We start from the raw sequence: 16,695 nt of genomic DNA, 5'->3' as shown, positions 1-16,695 counted from the left end.
TTTTTGTATTAACAGACTTGAAAGTCTTGCCATAATGTATGAACGCCATTTAGCCTATATTTTAGGAAATACATGTCACAGCATTGGATAATATCAAGCCAGAAGGCACTGCCTTGAGGTTACCCTGGTTTATTTTTCATTTAATACTCATTTTAATTAATGTTGTTATTAAAGAACTTCCTTTTTTGAAAATTTGTTAGGATGTGATGTGCCAGTTTACAATGTCCTCTAGTGGTCTCCTCCACAGTACATTGCCAATCTGTTTAATTTACAAAGGAAGGTGTGATAATAGTTGCCTGTTCATTTGACACTTTAATTTCTACTCATTATATTTTGCTGTTAGTAGATCACGATATTTATCTACGCAATACTTTTTGCATAACTGCTGTAATCAGTTTCGGTTAATCGGTAGAACATTATGAGGAATATCTTTCCATGGGCACTTTGTGTAGTGTTGCATCTTTGAGGAGTAAGTTTTTTTCTACCATTGGGGAGCCTTCATGTACGGGAAGCCGCAGGCTGTTTCTGAATTTTTATTCGCCATTTTGTTAGTTTCTAGTGCCCTGTTTGGAGGAGACCTGTGTTCCATCTTGGGAGGAAGACTGCCTCTGTCTGGCGGCTATCTGGGCTGATGTGGAGATTCTATAATGACAAAACAATTGAGTGAGACCAGTTCAGTTATTTACCATAGTGAAATTCAGGCAGGCAGAAACGTACCTGTGGGTGGTAAAATGGATACTCATACGCTGATCATACTTGAATGAATTGAATCTAATTATAGCAATAAAAAAAAAATGTTGTGTGGCTAGGGCCTCCCATCGGGTCGACCGTTCGCCGGGTGCAGGTCTTTCAAGTTGACGCCACTTCGGCGACCTGCCCGTCGAATTATAGCAATTCATATTATCTTTTCAACTGATCATACTACAAATTCAAAGTTTTCACCATTTCCTAAATTATGAAATAGTTAAAGCTTTGTTCAAAATCGTGGAGTGGGAACGTGATGTTCCAGTCACTTGTCGTGAATTTTGAGTTTTGTATTTTTTGCTATAGGATCCATGTAGGCTCGGATGTCATTTACCTATTTTTAATAACAATATATACATTCATGAATCTATTTCTTCCGGAATTATTTCGATCTAAATCACATGATAGTGCACGTCTGCATGGCGGCCTTCTTGTTGTGTACTGTGGTTTTGCCTCATAGTCCATAAGTATTCTGGGGTACACAAAACCACATATTTAGTGACAGTCACAAACTATAGGTAATAAGTAAGTTTTCTCTGGTTTCAGTGCAGACAAGGTAGATCGACATGTGCTGTTTCGATTAATGTTGCTTGCTAAATACTGTGTGGAGTGAGCTCGCATACACTCCTGGAAATTGAAATAAGAACACCGTGAATTCATTGTCCCAGGAAGGGGAAACTTTATTGACACATTCCTGCGGTCAGATACATCACATGATCACACTGACAGAACCACAGGCACATAGACACAGGCAACAGAGCATGCACAATGTCGGCACTAGTACAGTGTATATCCACCTTTCGCAGCAATGCAGGCTGCTATTCTCCCATGGAGACGACCGTAGAGATGCTGGATGTAGTCCTGTGGAACGGCTTGCCATGCCATTTCCACCTGGCGCCTCAGTTGGACCAGCGTTCGTGCTGGACGTGCAGACCGCGTGAGACGACGCTTCATCCAGTCCCAAACATGCTCAATGGGGGACAGATCCGGAGATCTTGCTGGCCAGGGTAGTTGACTTACACCTTCTAGAGCACGTTGGGTGGCACGGGATACATGCGGACGTGCATTGTCCTGCTGGAACAGCAAGTTCCCTTGCCGGTCTAGGAATGGTAGAACGATGGGTTCGATGACGGTTTGGATGTACCGTGCACTATTCAGTGTCCCCTCGACGATCACCAGTGGTGTACGGCCAGTGTAGGAGATCGCTCCCCACACCATGATGCCGGGTGTTGACCCTGTGTGCCTCGGTCGTATGCAGTCCTGATTGTGGCGCTCACCTGCACGGCGCCAAACACGCATACGACCATCATTGGCACCAAGGCAGAAGCGACTCTCATCGCTGAAGACGACACGTCTCCATTCGTCCCTCCATTCACGCCTGTCGCGACACCACTGGAGGCGGGCTGCACGATGTTGGGGCGTGAGCGGAAGACGGCCTAACGGTGTGCGGGACCGTAGCCCAGCTTCATGGAGACGGTTGCGAATGGTCCTCGCCGATACCCCAGGAGCACCAGTGTCCCTAATTTGCTGGGAAGTGGCGGTGCGGTCCCCTACGGCACTGCGTAGGATCCTACGGTCTTGGCGTGCATCCGTGCGTCGCTGCGGTCCGGTCCCAGGTCGACGGGCACGTGCACCTTCCGCCGACCACTGGCGACAACATCGATGTACTGTGGAGACCTCACGCCCCACGTGTTGAGCAATTCGGCGGTACGTCCACCCGGCCTCCCTCATGCCCACTACACGCCCTCGCTCAAAGTCCGTCAACTGCACATACGGTTTACGTCCACGCTGTCGCGGCATGCTACCAGTGTTAAAGACTGCGATGGAGCTCCGTATGCCACGGCAAACTGGCTGTCACTGACAGCGGCGGTGCACAAATGCTGCGCAGCTAGCGCCATTCGACGGCCAACACCGCGGTTCCTGGTGTGTCCGGCTTGCCGTGCGTGTGATCATTGCTTGTACAGCCCTCTAGCAGTGTCCGGAGCAAGTATGGTGGGTCTGACACAACGGTGTCAATGTGTTCTTTTTTCCATTTCCAGGGGTGTATTTCAGTGAGGTTGATAGAAGAAGATATTCACGAACTGTCCTCTGAGGTTTTAATTATTCTTTGTATTGTGTCAGTGGTTACCATAGAGGGAAAACGTTCTCATTGTACAGATGAACGATATGCACAGAAAGCTAACACTTGCTCTCTTTTGGATCACCGTCTGCATCAATCGTTACTCACTGTGTAGTATTCAAATAGTTTCCAAGCTAGGCCATTATTTCGGTTTGCTGAATCATGAAAGTGTACATGTATGTAACAAACTTTACGAGTCAGACTGCATTTACAAATTGTTACTTGGGGCACAGAATTAGCATCATTATTTTTTTTCTTTTTGCATAGCCTGAAGCCACTCCGTAGAAATGTTGAACACGTGAGGCAATACTGACCTTATGACTTATCTTAGAAAATAGATTAAGGAAAGGCAAACCTACGTTTCTAGCATTTGTAGACTTAGAGAAAGCTTTTGACAATGTTGACTGTAATACTCTCTTTCAAATTCTGAAGGTGGCAGGGGTAAAATACAGGGAGCGGAAGGCTATTTACAATTTGTACAGAAACCAGATGGCAGTTATAAGAGTTGAGGGGCATGAAAGGGAAGCAGTGGTTGGGAAGGGAGTGAGACGGGGTTGTAGCCTCTCCCCGATGTTATTCAATCTGTATATTGAGAAAGCAATAAAACAAACAAAAGAAAAATTTGGAGTACGTATTAAAATCCAGGGAGAAGAAATAAAAACTTTGAGGTTCGCCGATGAAATTGTAATTCTGTCAGAGACAGCAAAGGACTTGGAAGAGCAGTTGAAGGAAATGGACAGTGTCTTGAAAGGAGGGTATAAGATGAACATCAACAAAAGCAAAACGAGGATAACGGAATGCAGTCGAATTAAGACGGGTGATGCTGAGAGAATTAGATTAGGAAAGAAGACACTTAAAGTAGTAAAGGAGTTTTGCTATTTGGGTAGCAAAATAACTGATGATGGTCGAAGTAGAGAGGATATAAAATGTAGACTTGCCATGGCAAGGAAAGCGTTTCTGAAGAAGAGAAATTTGTTAACATCGAGTATAGATTTAAGTGTCAGGAAGTCGTTTCTGAAAGTATTTGTATGGAGTGTAGCCATGTATGGAAGTGAAACATGGACGATAAATAGTTTGGACAAGAAGAGAATAGAAGCTTTCGAAATGTGGTGCTACAGAAGAATGCTGAAGATTAGATGGGTAGATCACATAACTAATGAGGAGGTATTGAATAGGATTGGGGAAAAGAGAAGTGTGTGGCATAACTTGACTAGAAGAAGGGATCGGTTGGTAGGACATGTCCTGAGGCATCAAGGGATCACAAATTTAGCATTGGAGGGCAGCGTGGAGGGTAAAAATCGTAGAGGAAGACCAAGAGATGAATACACTAAGCAGATTCAGAAGAATGTAGGTTGCAGTAGGTACTGGGAGATGAAGGAGCTTGCACAGGATAGATTAGCATGGAGAGCTGCATCAAACCAGCCTCAGGACTGAAGACAACAACAACAACAACAACAACAACAGCCTGAAAGTTTCAGGCTTAACTATGACGAGTTATAGGAGCAGTCATTGCTTCTTTAGCACAATACGTCTTTCACAGTTCAGACCACAAAACTCTCGTAACTCTTGCTGAAGCGTTCGCGGACGACTGTTAATGCGTTTCCGGCTTCATCTTCGAAGAAGTACGGATCAGTTGGGCTCTCAGACCAAATTCCACCCCATACTGTCACTGATTGTGGATGTAATAGCTTTCTCATACTTAATCGAGGGTATTATGTCTCAGAACCTGCCATTTTGTTTGTTCACGAAGCCATTCAACAGAAAGAGTGCTTCGCCAATGAACTTTATTTTCTTGATGAAATTTTTGTCTACACTTTTTTTTACAGGTGCTCAAAGGGCACGAGCTCGGCGCTTATCGTGATCGTTTGGTTTCAGTTTTTGTGTCATTTGAGTTTTACTGACCGAAATGTGCACATCTTCTTTTAAAATTCGATGTGTGATGGTTCTGGGAATATCACTTTTTTGTGAACGTCAGCGATTAGATTTCTTCGGACCTACAGCAGCATTAACACTAACTGTAGCGATGTTTTCCGCAGAACGAGTAACACGAGGAAGACTGAAGGGTTTAATGCCCACAACTGCAACTGGTATCTCCAATATAGCAATTACTCTCATCATAACCGACTTATTCGGTGCAGTACGTTGATGAACTAACATTTCACGGAGTTCGCCGACAGGCTCTGCGCGACGTCCAACGCATTTACAAATAGTTTTCACTAAGACAACAGGCTGTTTCTTCGTGAAGCGCTCCATTACTAACCACAATGAAAACAGACGAAATTCGTGAAACGTTCAGTGCTGCTAACTTACCAGAATAGAAATGTCGCGCATTTCAAAAGCTGCGTCCTTCTTGGACAGCCTTAATATTCAAAGTGTTAGTTATTGTTTCTCAAGGTTTTCAGAGTTCCAGAAGGTAATTTATCCCCAGTTCTTGTAGTTGATACTGGTTTGGTCAAAGTGCCACCAACTATTACTACCGTATGTTCAGGCTATATCCGTGTTATCGAGTTTAGGTTGCCTTTGGGTGACTACAATCGATGTGTCTGCATTCGGTCGCCGTTAGAAACAACGATTATTGTCCGCCGCTCGTGGTCTCGCGGTAGCGTTCTCGCTTCCCGAGCACGGGGTCCCGGGTTCGATTCCCGGCGGGGTCAGGGATTTTCACCTGCCTCGAGATGACTGGGTGTTTGTGTTGTCCTCATCATTTCATCATCATCCAGGAAAGTGGCGAAATTGGACTGAGCAAAGATTGGGTAATTGTACGGGCGCTGATAACCACGCAGTTGAGCGCCCCCCAAACCAAATATCATCATCATCATCTCACAACGATTATTAATCTAAGACCTAAGACTGGTGACGCTGTTGGTTCGTAGTCGGATTTATTGTGAACTTCGCCAGATCTAAAATTTCTCTGCTTTTAAATCCGTCTTTTTGATAAACTTTCCATGTATCGCCAAAAAAAGTCAAATTTTATCAGACAAAGACGAGCATTGCACCACGGTACCACACACAAATAAAATACTTAAGCACACGTTTCGAAACATTTACAAAGGTCCATTTTGTACCTCAGTGTAAAATTCGTATGTTAAGATGTGTCCACAGAGACGTTCCTTGACAAAGTATTCTAAGATTGTCTACTCCAGTGAGTGAAGCAGCACGACATAGAAAAACTAGCACAAATTCATATTTCAGAAATTTCTAAGAGTAGCCCTCTCAGCGGATGGGTGGACTGTTTATCAATATAAAGCACTCGAATTTTTCAAGCAAGGCAAATTTACACATATGCCTAAGTGGAACGGACCTATTAACACAATCATTTTGAGTTGTGTAATTACATGTATGCCGGCCACTAACACAGGGGTAGTACATAAAAACGTAAGGTAATTTAGGTAATATACGGCTAGGTTTCAAGAGAATTTTGGTTTTCATAGGGATTTTTATTTTCCAAGAAATTTTATATCTTCTAAGAAGATACTTTCTAAGAGATTCTTCGATTCTAAGATGATTTTTGCTTTCCAAGACAAATGTTAGTCTCCAAGATTTTTAATTTTCAACAGTATTTTAAATTACTAGGTGCATTTTTAGTTTCTGAGAGGAGTTCTGGTTTCTGAGAGGATTTTCGATTTACGAAGAGGATTTTTTGTAAATTTTCCAGAAGATTTTTATTTACTGAACAGGATCTTATAGTTTCTCAAAGGGATTTTTAATTTCTCAAGAAGATTTTTCAATATCACAGGAATATCATTTGCAGACCGATTCAAATGTACCATGTTATTATAATCCGCTAAAGTATCCTCAACTGAATGAGCTGTTAATTCTGACTTCTTTACATCTTCTTAACATTATATTCGGTACTGACTGTATTCCAGTGTTCATTGAGTGAGTTACCAATTTGAAGTCCACGCTAAATAGGAAGAGGTAGCTGAAACTCGCCGCCAACGTAATTCCAGTTTTTTTGCGGATCAGTACCGTGAGCGGTTTTGTAAACTACACCGCCCAATTAAAAAAAAACTGTAGCACCCAGAAAAGGATGAAAAGGCTGAATAAACGGTTGACAGAGAAGGTGATATCATTTGGGTGATTACAAAATCGGATCAAATTCACAAAGAACTGGACGGTATGAGCCCAGTTAATGTTGCACCCGATCTGGCCTGCATGCTTGCACTGATTCGCTTGTGAGAGATGCTACAAAGCCGCTGTACCCTCTTCGGAGGCTAGATGGCTAACAACTGTTGTAAGTGGGTCCTCAATCCTGGACAATGGCACTGGGACGCAATTTCCGTCGGGGCTGGTCCCAAATATGGGATCTTTCTGCACACACGGGGATCTTGTTGCACACAGAAATACCTCAATAGCACGCAGACAGTCCATAACGACAGGTACCAGGTACGGAAGACCATTGTTCTATTGCAAAATGCCACCATGATACTGTCGCAAGAGAGGTCATGTATGAGGACAGACAATGTCCAAGACGTACCGTTGTGGCCTCGCAGGTCCCTCAGTCACTACCGGCCGTGATCTGAAGTCATACCCGATGGTTCCCCGCACCAAGACACAAGGAGTATCACCTCTATGTCTCTGGAAGAATAGGCATTCTCTCCAGGTCATCACCAAGCTCGTCGACGATGGTCACTCGTGAAAGTGGACAGCCGTGGTTCGTGACTGAAGGCAATACGATGCTGTTGATCACCAGTGGATGTTTCTTGGTCACGGCACCACTCCGAACGCAGCCGTTTGCGTTGTGGTGCTACTGGAAGCCTGTGCCTAATGCAGGTGCTACTTGTCTCCGACCAATGGCGCGGGCTTACACAGACTGTCGGAGAGAGTCCATTACTTGCTCTCGGATGACAGGCGCATATACAGGGTGTTACAAAAAGGTACGGCCAAACTTTCAGGAAACATTCCTCACACACAAATAAAGAAAAGATGTTATGTGGACACGTGTCCGGAAACGCTAAATTTCCATGTTAGAGCTCATTTTAGTTTCGACAGTATGTACTGTACTTCCTCGATTCACCGCCAGTTGGCCCAATTGAAGGAAGGTAATGTTGACTTCGGTGCTTGTGTTGACATGCAACTCATTGCTCTACAGTACTAGCATCAAGCACATCAGTACGTAGTTGCCGGCCGCGGTGGACTAGCGGTTCTGACGCTGCAGTCCGGAACCGCGGGACTGCTACGGTCGCAGGTTCGAATCCTGCCTCGGGCATGGGTGTGTGTGATGTCCTTAGGTTAGTTAGGTTTAAGTAGTTCCAAGTTCTAGGGGACTTATGACCTAAGATGTTGAGTCCCATAGTGCTCAGAGTCATTTGAAGTACGTAGTATCAACAGGTTACTGTTCATCACGAACGTGGGTTTTCAGTCAGTGCAATGTTTACAAATGCGGAGTTGGCAGATGCCCATTTGATGTATGGATTAGCACGGGGCAATAGCCGTGGCGCGGTACGTTTGTATCGAGACAGATTTCCAGAACGAAGGTGTCCCGACAGGAAGACGTTCGAAGCAATTGATCGGCGTCTTAGGGAGCACGGAACATTCCAGCCTATGACTCGCGACTGGGGAAGACCTAGAACGACGAGGACGCCTGCAATGGACGAGTCAATTCTTGGTGCAGTTGACGATAACCTTAATGTCAGCGTCAGAGAAGTTGCTGCTGTACAAGGTAACGTTGACCACGTCACTGTATGGAGAGTGCTACGGGAGAACCAGTTGTTTCCGTACAATGTACAGCGTGTGCAGACACTATCAGCAGCTGATTGGCCTCCACGGGTACACTTCTGCGAATGGTTCATCCAACAATGTGTCAATCCTCATTTCAGTGCAAATGTTCTCTTTACGGATGAGGCTTCATTCCAACGTGATCAAATTGTAAATTGTCACAATCAACATGTGTGGGCTGACGAGAATTCGCACGCAATTGTGCAATCACGTCATCAACACAGATTTTCTGTGAACGTTTGGGCAGGCATTGTTGGTGATGTTTTGATTGCGCCCCATGTTCTTCCACCTACGCTCAATGGAGCACGTTATCATGATTGCATACGGGATACTCTACCTGTGCTGCTAGAACATGTGCCTTTACAAGTACGACACAACATGTGGTTCATGCACGATGGAGCTCCTGCACATTTCAGTCGAAGTGTTCGTACGCTTGTCAACAACAGATTAGGTGACCGATGGATTGGTAGAGGCGGACCAATTCCACGGCCCCCACGCTCTCCTGACCTCAACCCTCTTGACTTTCATTTATGGGAGCATTTGAAAGCTCTTATCTACGCAACCCCGGTAACAAATGTAGAGACTCTTCGTGCTCGTATTGTGGACGGCTGTGATACAATACGCCATTCTCCAGGGCTGCATCAGCGCATCAGGAATTCCGTGCGACGGAGGTTGGATGCATGTATCCTCGCTAACGGAAAACATTTTGAACATTTCTTGTAACAAAGTGTTTGAAGTCACGCTGGTACGTTCTGTTACTGTGTGTTTCCATTCCATGATTATTGTGATTTGAAGAGAAGTAATAAAATGAGCTCTAACATGGAAAGTAAGCGTTTCCGGACACATGTCCATATAACATATTTTCTTTCTTTGTGTATGAGGAATGTTTCCTGAAAGTTTGGCCGTACCTTTTTGTAACACCCTGTGTGAGGCACCTGAGATCGTTAAGAAGCGACATGAAATGGGAAGACACAGCAATGCATCTGTAAATAAAATCGTAACGACGTGCTAATGCAACAAATGCTAGAGCACTGTTCCAGGGTCCTTATTGAGTGGGCATACCAAGTACTGTACGAATTCATAGACACACCCCTAGGATAGTAAGAGATTGGCATAGTCCATACCTGAGGTATTCGAGGAACTTAAAGGGGAAGATGGGGGTGTTCTCGTGGAACTCCGCTGGGTAAATTTAGGAAACACGTATTCGAGAAACACTGTGCAGCTCCGGCTGCGGTGGCCGAGCGGTTCTAGCCGCTTCAGTCCGGAACCGCGCTACTGCTACGGTCACAGGTTCGAATCCTGCCTCGGGCATGGTTGTGTGTGATGTCGTTAGGTTAGTTAGGTTTAAGTAGTTCTAAGTTTTAGGGGACTGATGACCTCAGATGTTAAGTCCCATAGTGCTCAGAGCCATTTGAACCATTTGAACACTGTGCAGCAATGTAGCTACCACCACTGCATTGATCGCATACGGACCGTGAGCAGAAGATACATGAGACTAGCGCGTGGGCACAAACATATAGACGGCAACTTTTCCCTCACACAATACGAAAGGGATAGAAAATCGTTAACATTTGCAGTAAACTTCTGCCGCGGGGTGTGCAGTGCCTTGTGTAGTATAATGAGCGACATTGAAATCCGCCAGTAGTAGTCCGGAGGCTTTTCAGGGATGGTTTCTGAATGTCTTCGTATAAGAGGCACTTGGTCTCTATTTGCTAACTATAGAGTAATAAGGGAAAGAAAAGCGTTTCTGAAGAAGAGAAATTTGTTAACATCGAGTATACTCGTAGATCTAAGTTTCAGGAAGTCATTTCTGAAAGTATTTGTATGGAATGTAGCGATATGTGGAAATGAAACATGGACTATAACTGGTTTAGACAAGGAAAGAATAGAAGCTTTCGAAATGTGGTGCTACAGCAGAATGCTGAAGATTAGATGGGTAGATCACGTAACTAATGAGGAGGTCCTGAATAGAATTAGGGAGAAGAGGAATTTGTGGCGCAACTTGAGTAGAAGAAGGGATAGGTTGGTAGGACATGTTCTGAGGCATCAGTATATCACCAATTAAGTATTGGAGGGCAGCGTGGAGGGTAAAAACCATAGAGGGAGACCAAGAGATGAATACACTAAGCAGATTCAGAAGGATGTAGGTTGCAGTAGGTACTGGAAGATGAAGAACCTTGCACAGGACAGAGTAGCATGGAGGACTGCATACAACCAGTCTCTAGACTGAAGACCACAACAACAACAACAACAACAACAATGTACAGTCCCTGATCAAAAGTATCAGAACACTTATTAGTGGACATCGGTGTAGGTATGTCCAGCCTTCGCCTGTATGACTGATTGAACTCTGTTGGGGACACTTTCAGAGAGGTGTCTGAATGTCTATGGAGGAACGGCAAACCATTGTTCCTGAAGCACTGAGACCTCAGACGGTAGTGGTGCAGGACGCTGGGGTCTAGAGCGAAGTCGACGTTCTAATTCATCCCAAGGTGTTCCATTGGATTCATGTTAGGGCTCTGGAAAGGCCAGCTCATTTCAGGGAATGTTACTGGCCACAAACCATTGCCTCTCTCTGCTTCATTATAGAATGGACTGTCATGCTGATACAAACATCGTCTACGAACAAGTCCTCTACTGTACAGGGAAGACACAGTCCACAATGCTGTAAAATGTTTTCGTATCTTTCCACATTTAGCACTTCCTTAAGCGCAATAAGGGGACCACAATCTCACCACGGAAAAAACATCCACACCGTAACACTGCCTTCTCCCTACTTCACTGTTGGCACTACACACGATGTCAAGTTACGTCCTTCAGGCATTCGCCAAACCTAAACCCTTCCATCGGACTGACACAGGATAGAGCGAGATTCTTCAACCCAAACCACTTGATTCCAGTCATCCACTATCGAATGGTGTCACAGTTTACACCACCACAACGTCCTTTAACTTGTCAAGAGCTGCTCGAGCCTTGTATTCCATTATTTTTAAGTCCCTACCCACAGTCACTGTGCCAGATGGAATGGTAGTAACACTTTGGAAGTGAGTAGTGACACCTTGTACCTTCGCGTTTCCATTTCACGTCATCAACAGTCAATTTAGATAGCGTTAGAAGTGTTGAAGTGTCGTTAACGGATTTGTTACTCTGGTGACATCCAGTGACTAATCCACATTCGAAGCCACTGAGATTTCCTGATCGACCCATTGTGCTGCTCCTGTTTCTCTACTGACAATAGAATGGTACCCGACACCTTTAATGCTGGCGGGTCCGCCTTTTGTGTCATCTAGTGATCAATTCCGCACTGCGCAGGGGTGTCCGTATAGTTTTGATCATGTAGTGTATTTATGATTTACTATATTCTGTTTGGTATCCCATTTACGTTCTTCTCTGAAAATATGTTAGCAACAGAATAACTGACTGAATTGTCTTCCGCGATCCGACATTTTACTAAAGTAGCAGTGCAAGAAGAAGCGACATCGGTAAATGTCCCAGGTTTTATTTGCATCCTCAAAAAGAGATAAACGCTACAAGCCTGCAATATACAGCACACAACACTGAATAATGCAACAACAATCAGACGGGTACAGTTACTCTGTCAGGAATCCTATCAATACTGTGTAGATCACTGTTAAGGTACAACTAACACTGCTGGAAAAACTAACTCGAGATAGAACCGAGCAGTACCGAATGCGAGCTAGAGGGAGAAGAGCACGGTGGGATTACTGCTTTCATAAAGCATTGCGAAGGAGTGGAAGACGTCTCCTATCAATAAACGACACACGGTGCATACCGTTGATGCTTGAGTCGTTGTGCCGATATTTTCACCGGAGTACTGGCACAGATAATGATTCCAATTCCAAAGACCCTAAGAGCTGACAGGTGTGAATATTACCGAGCTATCATTTTAGTAACTCATGATTGCGAAATAATAATAATAAGAAGAAGAAGAAGAAGAGGAATTTCTTGCAGAAGAAACTTCCTTGGGGAAGACTGGTTTGTGTTCCGGAGAAATGTAGGAACAAGCAAGGCAATACTGACCCTACAACATCTTTAGAAAATGGGTTAAGGAAACGCAAACCTACGTTTATATCACTTGTAGACTCACAGAAAGCTTTTGGCAATCTTGATTGGAGTACTCTCTTTGGCATTCTGAAAGTAGCAGGGATAAAATACAAGGAGCGAAAGGCTATTTACAATTTGTGCAGAAACAAGAAGGCAGTTGTAAGAGTCGAGTACCATCAAAGGGAAGCAGTGGTTGAGAACGGAGTGAGACAGGGTTATAGCCCATCCGCGACATTATTCAAGCTGTACATACAGTGCGTTGTGAAGGAAAGTAAAGAAAAATTTGGAGTAGGAATTAAAATCCAAGGGGAAATAATTAAAACTTGTAGATTTGTCAATGAGATTCAGCAAAATAGTTCCAAGAGCAGTTGAATGGAATGGGGAGTGTCTTGAAAGGAGGATGTAAGATGATAAGATAAACATCAACAAAAGCAAAAGAGGATAATGGAATGTGGAATGGAATGTGAGTCATGCATAGGGAGGTTGATTAGGAAAAGAGATGATAAAAGTAGTAGATAAGTTTTTCTGTTTGGGCAGCAAAATAACTGATGATGGACCACGTAGAGAGGATATAAAATGAACAGTGGCAATGAAAAGAAAAGTGTTTCTGGTGAAGAGAAGTTTGTTAACATCGAATATACATTTACGTGTAAGAGAACTGTGGTGTGCGTACTGTAAGACCTTCAGTACACACACCATCAGATTATTTGACTTGTCGCTCTAACGAAGTAGGCAAGTGTCAGCAATATGTCTAGTGGGCTTATCGTGGCGTGTTTATCTTCTGCCATTAGGTCAGACGATAGAAATGCCACTTGCACGCTTAGAGTAGCAGCTTGACGGTGACCAACTTTAAACACAACTTGATTAATTTTCACACACATTTATTAAAATAATAACAATCATAAACCTTACTTAACTTGATTATGGATGCTATTTACAATTATCAATCTGAAGTTCCTTTGGTCTTGGTACGTTAATCTTATTCTCACATATCTCTGATACTTGACAAAGTGTCTATACATTTATCTTCATGGCTATGTACAGGATATGGTAATCTTATTAGGTGCAGACTGAAACTTGACTATAGACTGGTGCAGACAAATGCAGACTGGTACAGACTGGTGCAGACAATTGCAGACTGGTTCAGACTGGTGCAGACAAATGAAGACTGGTTCAGACTGGTGCAGACTAATGCAGACTAATGCAGACTAACTAATCGGAGGTCTGTACACTCGTTATAATACCTCGCGCGTTCATGTATCACTGCGCGAGTGTGATCTGCGAGGAGAAAACGTTCTACGTTAGCAGAAATCTCATTGGGTACGTTACACATTGATACGTGGATCGGTGGAAGCAGAATTTGGTCCGTCTCTAAGGCAGCGCCATCTCATAGTGCAGAGATGGACGAGTGCTGCGCCTGCGCTGTTGTGCTTAGCGGGGCGCGCTCTAGTGGGAAAATTGTGTACTCGCTGACTACGCGGAACTATGTACACAACAAGAACCTTTTCTATAGATATTGGTCTAGAGTGTAGCAATGTGTGGAAGTGAAACATGGACAACTAACAGGAGAGAATACATGCTTTTTAAACACGGTGCTGGAGATTAGATGGGTAGATCACATTATCAATGGGGATGTACTGAATAGAATTAGTGAGAATAATTTTGTGGCAGAACTTAACTAGGAGGGATCGGTTGATATGATACATTCTGAGACGTCCACCGCTCGTGGTCTCGCGGTAGCGTTCTCGCTTCCCGAGCACGGGGTCCCGGGTTCGCTTCCCAGTGGGGTCAGGGATTTTCACCTGCCTCGAGATGACTGGGTGTTTGTGTTGTCCTCATCATTTCATCATCATCCAGGAAAGTGGCGAAATTGGACTGGGCAAAGATTGGGTGATTGTACGGGCGCTGATAACCACGCAGTTGAGCGCCCCACAAACCAAACATCATCATCATCATTCTGAGACACCAAGGTATCATGAGGTTAGTATTAGTGGGAAGTGGTAGTGGGGCAGCGGGAGTGAAAACTGTAGTGGGGAAAAAAGGGATAAACCAGAAAGCAGTTTCAGAAGGATGTAGTTGCAGTAGTAATTGGAAGATGAAAATGCTTGCATTGGATAGATGTTGTGTACATAGTTCCGCGTAGTCAGCGCGTACACAACTTTCCCACTAGAGCGCGCCCCGCTAAGCACAACAGCGCAGGCGCAGCGCTCGTCCGTCTCCGCACTACGAGATGGCGCTGTCATAGAGACGGACCAAATTCTGCTTCCACCGATCCACGTATTAATATGTAATGCAGCCAATGAGATTGCTGCTAGCGTAGAATGTTTTCTCCTCGCGGATCACACTCGCGGAGTGATACATGAACGCCCGAGGTATTATAACGAGTGTACAGACCTCCGATTAATCAGTCTACATTAGTCTGCATTAGTCTATAGTCAAGTTTCAGTCTGCGCCTAATAAGATTATCATATTCCTGTACCTAGCCATGTGGATAAATGTATAGACACTTTGTCAAGTATCAGAGATGTGTGAGAATAAGATTAACGCACCAAGACCAAAGGAACTTCAGATTGTCCATTGTAAATAGCATCCAGAATCAAGTTAAAATGTGTGTGAAAATTAAACAAGTTCTGTTTAAAGTTGGTCACCGTCAATGTGCTACTCTAAGTGTGCAAGTGGCATTTCTATCGTCTGACCTAACGGCAGAAGATAAACACGCGACGATAAGACCACGAGACCTATTGCTGACACTCGCCTACTTTTTTAGAGCGACAAGTCAAATAATCTGATGGTGTGTGTACCGAAGGTCTTACAGTACGCATACCACAATAGAGTAGCATAGAGAGCTGCATCAAACCACTGAAGATCACAACAACACAACTGGTACAAACAGAAATGAAGATAAAAATCAGGCGATTTGCAATTCGTTTTTGATGTTACTAGAGACCACTGTCTCTCATACTAAAATGAATTTGAGATTTTGCGGGTGAAGCTTGGGTTAATGCTGTAGACCAGGGGTCTCCAAACTTTATAGTCCGCGGGCCACATTGACTCCTCCACGAAGTCATAAGGGCCAAGATGTACCTAGAGGAATTAAAGCACCCTAGCACTCCACGATCACCGTAATGTAAGGCTAAAGGAAAGATGAAATCGCAAAAATCTAAGGCTGTGGGAATAGCTAGCACTGAAACGAACTACGATTTTTATTTAATTACATAATTTTGATTGGTGGACGTACCAGACCGAAATTCTGGCGTATTTTGTTCTGGCGAATTTCAACGAAAAAAAAAGTATGTCACTGCACATTCTTCACGAAAGCGTCCTGCAAAGTTACCGAAATCTCAAAATCATTGTTAGCAACGCTATTACTGCAAGACGTAACAGAGGTAGAGTATGTCAACGCATTGTTATTTCAAGCGGCGCAACAATAAGTTTAGTTATGTAGTCTGGTAGCGAATAGCAGAGCCAATGTCGCGGTGTATTGGTCGCGATAGGCCTCGAAACTGAATTGTTGGCGGGCCGGATACCGGGGATGTCCGGACAGCCTTATGCGGGCCGGTTTGCCGGACCTCGCGGGCCGGTTTCTGCCCGCGGGCCGTAGTTTGGAGACCCCTGCTGTAGGCAGTCATTATTCCCTCGTTTAGTACACGAGTGGAGTGAACAGAATATCGATATTAATAGCACGAAGTACCCTACGCCACGCCCTGCACATAGGCGGTGTTGTGTACTGGTATACAAAGATGCAGATGCGGAGCAGGGCTACAGACCTGGCTTGATGTCCGCTCTAGCAGAAGTCAGCAGCAGCAACGGCAGCAGCAGCAGCAGGAGGGCGTCCGCCGAAGCCATGGCCGCCGTCAGACTGGCTGCGGGGGCGGAGGCGGAGGCGGGCCGCGTGATATGGCGCAGCGCGGCGCGGCGACGCCCCCAGAGATCGCGATGCCGATTACCGCCGACCGCGCGCTTCCAGCCAGGGCTACCGTGTCCGGCAGCACGGGAATTCTCAGCGTGCAGATACGTCGCACCTGCAGCCTCCACTATCTGACCAAAAA

At 44.6% G+C, this 16,695-nt stretch overlaps 1 protein-coding gene across 1 annotated transcript in view; it reads right to left on the bottom strand.

The window, feature by feature from the left end:
* Positions 1 to 16,493, bottom strand: part of LOC126191564 (neuronal acetylcholine receptor subunit alpha-10-like) — a 253,654-nt gene extending 237,161 nt beyond the window's left edge. Inside the window, exon 1 of the mRNA XM_049932480.1 lies at positions 16,414 to 16,493. Within this exon, the coding sequence (XP_049788437.1) occupies positions 16,414 to 16,492 (79 nt within the window). The 5' untranslated portion in view covers position 16,493. The remainder of the gene's footprint in view (positions 1 to 16,413) is intronic.
* Positions 16,494 to 16,695: the final 202 nt, after the last annotated feature.

This window comes from Schistocerca cancellata, chromosome 6 (genome assembly GCF_023864275.1).
Source record: "Schistocerca cancellata isolate TAMUIC-IGC-003103 chromosome 6, iqSchCanc2.1, whole genome shotgun sequence".
NCBI classification, from domain to species: domain Eukaryota; kingdom Metazoa; phylum Arthropoda; class Insecta; order Orthoptera; family Acrididae; genus Schistocerca; species Schistocerca cancellata.
Note: the sequence above shows the minus strand (reverse complement) of the source record. Positions and strands in the feature narration are given on the sequence as shown.